The 7,984-nt window shown below is 43.8% G+C and overlaps 1 protein-coding gene across 4 annotated transcripts; it reads right to left on the minus strand.

Annotated features, from left to right (window-relative positions):
* Positions 1-1,191: 1,191 nt before the first annotated feature.
* Positions 1,192-7,923, minus strand: LOC102424623 (transmembrane protein 14C). Of its 4 annotated transcripts, none has more exons than XM_023757388.1 (7): positions 7,833-7,923; positions 6,771-6,838; positions 6,361-6,437; positions 5,043-5,144; positions 2,602-2,689; positions 1,783-1,915; positions 1,192-1,683 (listed from the first exon to the last, which is right to left on the minus strand). In XM_023757388.1, the coding sequence occupies exons 2-7, from the start codon at positions 6,791-6,793 to the stop codon at positions 1,654-1,656; spliced, it is 453 nt and encodes a 150-aa protein (XP_023613156.1). In that variant the 5' UTR covers positions 6,794-6,838; positions 7,833-7,923; the 3' UTR covers positions 1,192-1,653. The 4 variants fall into 4 exon arrangements, with proteins under 4 accessions (XP_023613156.1, XP_023613157.1, XP_023613158.1 ...); XM_023757389.1 differs by lacking the exon at positions 7,833-7,923 and adding an exon at positions 7,570-7,805; XM_023757390.1 differs by lacking the exon at positions 7,833-7,923 and adding an exon at positions 7,490-7,513.
* Between the last annotated feature and the right edge of the window lie 61 nt (positions 7,924-7,984).

The following is a 7,984-nucleotide window of genomic DNA, read 5'->3' on the forward strand; positions in this document are numbered from 1 at the left end:
GCATGAATTTCATGCACTGGGCCTCTAGTGATGTTATAAATATCCAAATGGCCCTTGGAAGAAAAAAAGTTCCCCATGAACTTAGTATAATTATATGATAAAATATAATCACAGACTACACCAGGAACTATGGGAAAAAAATTTTTAAGTGTTTGCAAGTATGTGACATCAGGCACTAATCCCTTCACTATCTAGTTATTAACAGCAGTATGCGAGAAAAAGAACTGGGGTCTCAGCAGACCAAAGCTCAATGAGTCATTGCTGAGACGGGGCTGTCCAAAAACCTTATTTTGATCCTGGGTGCACTGACAGAAATGCATGGTCTAAAATACAGTGCTCTTGTCACACCCCTTGTGTACAGCCCTGGGCACTATACTGTAAGAATGGGCCCTGGCAGACATGTCACATAAAACAAGGAAGAGAAAACTAGGACACCTTTCAAGGAGCTTAAGCAAATACATAAAATTAACAGGTGACTAAATTATACTCTAAATCCAACCACTACCAGTTAGGTTGGAGGTAAGTAGCAAATATCCCCTCCTCTTTAAAGAGAGGGAAACTAAAATAAGGAGTCCAGAGTGAGTTAATTCTCAATGCTGAAAAAAAAGTGAACTGAAGATGTGTCAGTATACAGTTAGTGTGTCCAAAGCAGAGACCCACCTAGATAACTCAAGTTCCGGATAGGTCTTTTAGTTTCACATTTATAGATTAACTAGTTAACCAAAATTTCATTTTCTCTTTTGTTTACACAGCCCTAATCTTAGAAATTCTTACTACAGGTCATTTTTAAAACCAGCTTCAGCCGAAACCGGTTTGGCTCAGTGGATAGAGCGTCGGCCTGCGGACTGAAGTGTCCCAGGTTCGATTCCGGTCAAGGGCATGTACCTGGGTTGCGGGCACATCCCCAGTAGGAGATGTGCAGGAGGCAGCTGATCGATGTTTCTGACTCTCTATCTCTCTCCCTTCCTCTCTGTGAAAAATCAATAAAATATATTAAAAAAACAAAAAAAACAAAAAACCAGCTTCAAAGAAATCTATAATCAAATAATAACTTTCCTTGGTCCTTCAATTTTTTAAAACGGTAACCCCTAAATAAGATATTTTTAAAATTTTCATTTTCCTCTATCTTCCTACTATTCACATCTCACTTTATGTTGCAGGCAGCTCTGGCAATGAAGACACCATAGAAAATATTATTTATAGTAAATTTTATTTTCACTGATATTTCATTTAACATAATTTCAAAGTTAGGCCTGTGCTCTAAAATGAACAAAAGAACAGATACACAGTTTCTCTAAGTAGGGTATGGGGTTTCAGGGCCCCCAATGTTGACACTTAACATTTACCCCTTGAGATTTATGTAAAAATACAAAAAGAAGAAGTAATGTCAACATACAAGAATCAAATTATATGAGGGTATTATAACAATAAGCATTTATGTTGTAGGATACCCACCTCTTTAGGGCTGTAATAATAATGATTAATATTTTTCCCCTGCAGAGATCAGTATCTTTTTTTTTTAAAGTAAAATGTCAGTATATGTGAAAATGCTGCATTTATTTCTCCTAATAGACTAAAAATAGTGGAAGTTCTTAAATTCTTCAGGAGTCCAAGCTGGGACATGACTATGACTAATGGGGTTTGCTGAACACACTAATCCCAAGTTTGGCGACCATCAGCAAACTGTTAAAAAACAACAACACAAAGCAAAAATGTCAGGTAACGAACAGAACAGGCACTTACTATTTTTTTTAAAGGATTAGGATTCTGCAGGTCTCTCACCCACATAGTGAGCAGGTGCCAAGCAGGCAGAGATGGGACTTCCATCCCTGGGGGCACCAAAGAAAAAACATGGCGCGGGCAGTCTTGTGCTGAGGCCTTAAAACAGTACGTACAGCTGGCGATCCTGATCTCACTGCCAATAATTCAGAGATGAGAAAACTGGAGGCTGGGGAAACCCAGGCCTCCCCACGATCACAGAACTAGCTAATGGTGGATCTGCAGCCTCCTAGTTTACTGCTCTCGAAATCGGTCTGCACTGACTACAAAACATTTTGCTTGGCAGCATTATAACTACAACCAAAATCATAGCTGTAAGTAACCCTTTCCCAAAACAGAGTTTTAAAAATTCCCCTATCTTCAGTGTCTCTTTACTATGCTTAGGACTACATTAAAAAAAAATCTGGTTTGGATTTTATAATCAGTTAATTAGAAAACAGGAATCAATAAAAATTTCCTTTTAGCGAAATTTTGTATAATAAAGGGCATCCAAACAACTAAGAAATATGAACCCACACTGAATGAGCAACCATTATAGCTTAGCACTGAGGCTTCTCCCTCTGTAGGGAGGAGCCAGGATGGACCAGAGAGCAAATGTGAAAGCAAAACTATTTCCATAGTGAATGAATATATTTCACTTTTTCACTTTGCCATTAAATCAGCTATTTTTGCAGCTTCTCCTATTTGTGCATAAATTAGATCATTTTCGTTGATGCCCAGCATCAGGTATATTGAAACAAGTAAATCTGAGGGTGTATAAAGTATTATGAGCATTAAACTAAAATCTATGTGGATGAAGAACAGCAACATAACAGAAAGTACCTGGCACCTGCAATTAAGCCCGCAGGCATAAATTTTCCAGAGTGGTAGAATCTCATTCCCATAATGCCAGCCAAGGTTCCAGATGTAACTGATGGGAAAGAAAAAGAGGCAAAGATCACCACACCTTGTATTTGGGAGAACTAAAATAAGAGACCGAAGTCCCACCCTTCTTTCAAGGGCCACACCTCATCTCAGACCTCTCATTACCCACGTCCTGGGAGACTAAGCACAAATACTAGATATAAGGCCCTCACAGTCCGGGCCCAGCCAATCTGTACCATGGAGAGCAAACTGCAGAGAAACTGGAGCATGTAGGGATATCGATTAAGAAACTTCCTCAGGAATGCAGGGAAAAGAGAGGGATGCCTGGGATGAGGAGAGCGGCCATGGAGGTAGAGGAGATAATCGGGGACGTGTGTTCCAGGTAGTGTTGATACGACTTGCTGACGAGTTAGAATGACGGAGGGGAAGAGTGCAATCAACACCCGAATGGAGGGGGAACACCCGAAGACACAATGTGTGTGAGCAAGTGAAGTCAGGCCTGGAGACATCTAGATTTCAAGCAGACAACTGTACACATATGAGTCAAGCTTGGCCCTAAACGGTTTGCTCAGTGGAGAGAGCTTCGGCCTGCAGACTCAAGGATCCCAGGTTTGATTCTGGTCAAGGGCACATGCATGCAAGGTTGTGGGCTCGATCCCCAGTAGGGGGCGTGCAGGGGCAGCCAATCAATGTTCTCTCTCATCATTGATGCTTTTATCTCTCTCTACTTCTCCCTTTCTCTCTGAAATCAATAAAAAAAAAAATATTTTTTTTAAAAAAAGAGTCAAGCTTGGAGGAGAGATAAATTTGTGAGTCATTTGTATATTGGTGGTAATTTAAGGCCTGGGCTTCAATGACATTGTCAAGCAAGAAAGTATAAAGAAGATTTAAAAAAGGCCCAGGCCTGAAGTACTTTAATGCTTAGGGGCAAAAAAAGGAGGAGAGGGGTCAACAAAAGAGAACGAGAAAATAAAAAGGAAGACCAGGAGAGTGAAAAATGGATTGGATTGGTATACTGTATTGACAGCAGCTAACAGGCCAAATAAAATGACTAATAAACATACACTGGATTTTGAAAAATACAGGTCACTGGCAGCCTCAGAGAGAGTTACGGATTTCCATGGCAAAAGGTACAGAAATGGAGACTGAAGTGGATCAAGAATGTATGAGAGGTGTGGAAATGAAGACAGGAAGTATAACAACTTTTTCTAGAGAAGTTTCTGAAGGGAAAGAAGAATGGCAGCAACTGAAAAAGGAAGTAGGTTCACGAAAGGTCCTCTTTTTTTTAAATGGGTGAGATGAGCACATCTGAATATCAATAAGAGGAATCCATCTGCAAGGTGGAATGCAAGTAAGAGATGGCATCAGTGACAGTGTAAAGTTCCCAGAAGGTATGGCAGAAGAAACCCAAAGCCGGGATGAAGGGATTGGCCTTGGAGAGGAGAGGAATAGGGCCAGGGAAGGACTGGAGGCCAATGTCATGAAGCTCGGAGTCCCCGTGTGATGACTGCTATTGTTTCTTCAAGTAGGCAATGAGGGTCATTTGCTAGAGTGATGTGGGATCACAAATGGGAAAGTAGGTCTGAAAGTCATTCTGGAGCTGGAGGGAGGGAGCTGTTAGGCAGAGCTGAGAGCTGGGCACCTCCTCCCGCCCCAGCACACCCCACTCCAGCCATTGTTGCCTTCCCTCCCCAACCCAGGCAGATTTGTACAAACCACTCTGTTAACATGCTTGTTCTCCACCACACCTGTAAGGGAGTTAGAGCTGCATGTTCTCTCATACTATGGGTTTGTGGAGACACTGAGGAACCCACACTCCCAGCAGACTGTCAGATACATGGGTGGAGCTCAATAAAACGTACCAAAAGCCACCCTGATAAGAAGTAATCTTCCCTCCCCTGCACTCCTCACTGTCTGTGCTACTCACAGGGCATATCAACAGCCCCGCAGAGTCACTTTTTACATACAGGCTCCTTGAAGGCAAGGCCTACGTCTTACATGGTTAGCTTACTGCCAAAGGGCTAATGATTTGAAAATGGGGAAAATGCAATATTGATCAAACTTAACCCAGACATGTGACCCTTTAGTGATGCTCAAACAGTCTTTAATGGGCAATCACAATGATTAAGAGACATATACTTGCCTTATACAAGTCTAATACTAACTTCACTGGGTAAATCTAAATTCATGAGGTATGAAAACCTTTCCACATTCTGTACATAAAAACAGAAACCAGCATAACCATCTCCCTCCCTCCCCATTTAAAAACCTCCCTTGGACTGGGCAGAAGCAGTGAAACTGTCTTAATGTGAGGAACCTGACACATCCCACCAAACTAGGGCCTGTGGTAGAGTATTCTGGATAGATAGCTGACTGGGGAGAGCGTGAAGCTGACATACCTAGGAAAACCCAAATGTTCCTTGGATCCTGAGACAGCTGATAAGCACCCAGGCCTGCTAAGCCACCGAAGAGGAGCCCAGCAGCCAGGGATGGGACGCTACCTGGAGGAAAGCAAACACAGGTCATATTGTGGTGTCAGGCACTCATTCATTGACAGAATCCACCAGCCTTCCCTTCCTGACAAAGGAAAATAGCAAAGGGAACTCCCAACACAGGTCACAACCAAGTTCTCAAGCATGAAAATGTTTGGGGGAGTTTGCTAAAGAGCTCAAGTAAAATTACCAGAGAAGTAAGGCTCAGATCATACCATACCACACACCACACCATACCACTCCTCTCTCCTCTAGTAGGGAGGGTACTTTCACCTAAGAAGAAAGGCTCCTACTCCTTATTAAAGCACCCATTCAAGAAACAAAAAATTATGGCAATTTGTGGTCCATTCATGTATTGCCTTTATGTTTTATTTTAAAAGAAAAAACCATGTATTTGTATTTGCTGTTTGCACCCCTGAAATCAATTCCATATCATGTTTGAATGCCATACATTTTACACATGTACTATCCATGCACATGTATTTTTATGTGTGCATGTTTATCATCAGATCTTTTGTACATAGTGGCAGTATTGTAGCAGATGGGAAAAAATGTTTGGTATCTCAGCAATTTTGCATTTTTCTGTCTCAAATAAAAACATTTTGATCTAAAAAAAAAAAGAAAGAAAGAAAGGAAAGGAAAGGAAAATAAGAAGGGCTCCTAAACAGGCCTGATTAATCCGTCAAAGACTGGAACTGTACATGGACAGAACCTTGGGGAAATCCCAAAAGGAGAAGGAAATGGTTAGTAAATTAAAAAAATATTTGGAGAGTAAGATTCTGGTGTGTGTGTGTGTGTGTAGAGATATGCGGGCTCTCTGACACACCCCTGACAAATTTAATAAGGAGACTTCAAAAATTGAGTATGTGAAGACTAGACGTTTCCTGCTACTTAAAGAAAAGAGTACAGAGATGGCACTCGGGGTCAAATGGTAGCTGATGATAACAACAATCTGCTACCACTCCTGCCCAGCACCTTTAGACAAAGAGGCAAAAACAAGTGGTTGGATAAGAAGCCTGGCTTAGCTCAGCCAGAATAACCCAAAGGCAAGTGCAGGAGCAGCCACTACAGGAATTGCTACAGGACTGACAAGAAGCCTGAACTCAAGCTAGAGGGCCTAAAGCAAACCTGATTCAAATAAGACTGCGCTTTGGGGGCCCTGGGGACTCACTCTCCACCAGGAACAATGTGAAGATCCTAAGAGGTTAATCACTATAAACCATACCTGCTTTGGCATAGCCAATGATCCCACCAGAAGCAACCAGTGCTGCATAGCCAAAGCCAATCCAATGTAAAGGCACTCTGGAAACAAGAATAAAACATCAGTGCCAACCATGTCTTTAAAAAAACAAAGACCCACCATCACAGACTGGGACTAAAAGGTCTTCATTACAGAATAATGCTGTCACCGCAGAAATGAAAACAAAGCCCAGAGGTTAGATGGCTAACCTAAAGTCACACAACTAGTCAGTGGCAGAGACGGGACTCAAACCGTGACCTGCGTGTCCATCCTCCTGCACCCAGGCCCTTCTGCCCCAGCAGTCCACTGTGGGAGCCCTTTCCAGATGGGGACAAAAACGCGGTCTGAGAAGCTCCTGGCTACTCCACCCCCCTTCCCCCGCACTGTGCACTTACAGCGGGCCCGAGTCCTTCTGCATTGTTCTCTCTCGCGCTGTCCAGGAAAGAGACTACACCGCCGGCACCTGCAAGGAGGGTCTGGGTCAGAGGTGGTTACTAGCACAACCCAACAGTCAGGAAGGAGTCCGCGCTCCAGCTCCACCCTTAGCAGCTAAGAAGTAATGGGCAATTACCCAACCTCCCTAAAAGTCCGTTTCCTTCCCTGTCCCATGAGGATAACAATGACGCAACTTTATTGGGGCTGCTCTGGGCATTACTTGGCATAATAAGCAAAAGTGCTGAACCAATCACTTTGGTAATAACCTCAATTCTAATAACATAGGCCTACAGGAAACGGAACAAAATTCACTGACCAGCTCTGCACGGGCTGAGTTAACCTTCCAACACTTAACCAAGTTATGTATTACCAAAACGGAAAGCTAATATCTTCTGTGCCCTTAGTTCAACTACTTTAAGTTGCCCCTTTCAGAGGGGAAGGGTGCTGCTTTTCTTTGCTCCAAGAATCAAATTATTCCAATACTTAACGTTTGTAAAACTTTTAAACGGCTATTTACTTTTGCTACCGACTCATAGTTCTTATGAGGTGGAGAGGGAGGATAAAATATAGGAAAACTCAAGTCTAATTACATTACATACACCCTTGTTAAAGCAACTCCTAATTTCTTAAAGAAACGCATCTGACATCCAGTGAGGCTAAGACCGAACGCAACACCCACCCCCGCTTCGGTCCATTCCGTGGGTCTAACAGGAGGGGCGTGGATCCCGCCGGTCATTACTCACAGCGGCACCGAGTTACCTAGGTTTTTAGGAGAGGAAGCAATACAGTCTCCAGGGAGCTAACCAGCACTACGCTATTTGCCTCAAGACCTCAAGGCTTCCGCAAGACCCACAGCCTGTGGCATAGCCTGTGCTGAAGAAAGCAGAAAACGCGCGACCAGAAAAGCAACCGCGACGCAGCCCACAGCCCCGCCTGGCTCCAGGGGACGCGGAGCTCGGGCAGCAAAGCCCCTTACAAATCCCCCAAAGTCACAACAGGTTCATAAGAGTAAGTCCAAGTACCCGACCGCCTGCCCAGAGGTCCGCGCCGGTGGAGGACGAGCAAGCCGTGGGCGGGGACTCCGGCGCCGGAAATGTCACCACCACGCGCGCTCGGCGTTGCGGAAGCAGGCGGGCCGTGGGCGGTGCGGAGCGGGTGGGGCGGGACGGGTGAG

The sequence above is a fragment of the Myotis lucifugus genome, unplaced genomic scaffold, assembly GCF_000147115.1.
Source record: "Myotis lucifugus unplaced genomic scaffold, Myoluc2.0 scaffold_107, whole genome shotgun sequence".
Taxonomy (NCBI): domain Eukaryota; kingdom Metazoa; phylum Chordata; class Mammalia; order Chiroptera; family Vespertilionidae; genus Myotis; species Myotis lucifugus.

Bases quoted from the DNA above. Each gene is read 5' to 3' on its own strand.
- LOC102424623 (XM_023757388.1), bottom strand. From the start codon at position 6,793: ATGCAGAAGGACTCGGGCCCGCT. The intron at 6,438-6,770 runs GTAAGTGCACAG...TCTTGTTTCCAG, and splicing joins CAGAAGGACTCGGGCCCGCT to AGTGCCTTTACATTGGATTG. The intron at 1,916-2,601 runs GTACTTTCTGTT...AATTATTGGCAG, and splicing joins GGCTTAATTGCAGGTGCCAG to TGAGATCAGGATCGCCAGCT.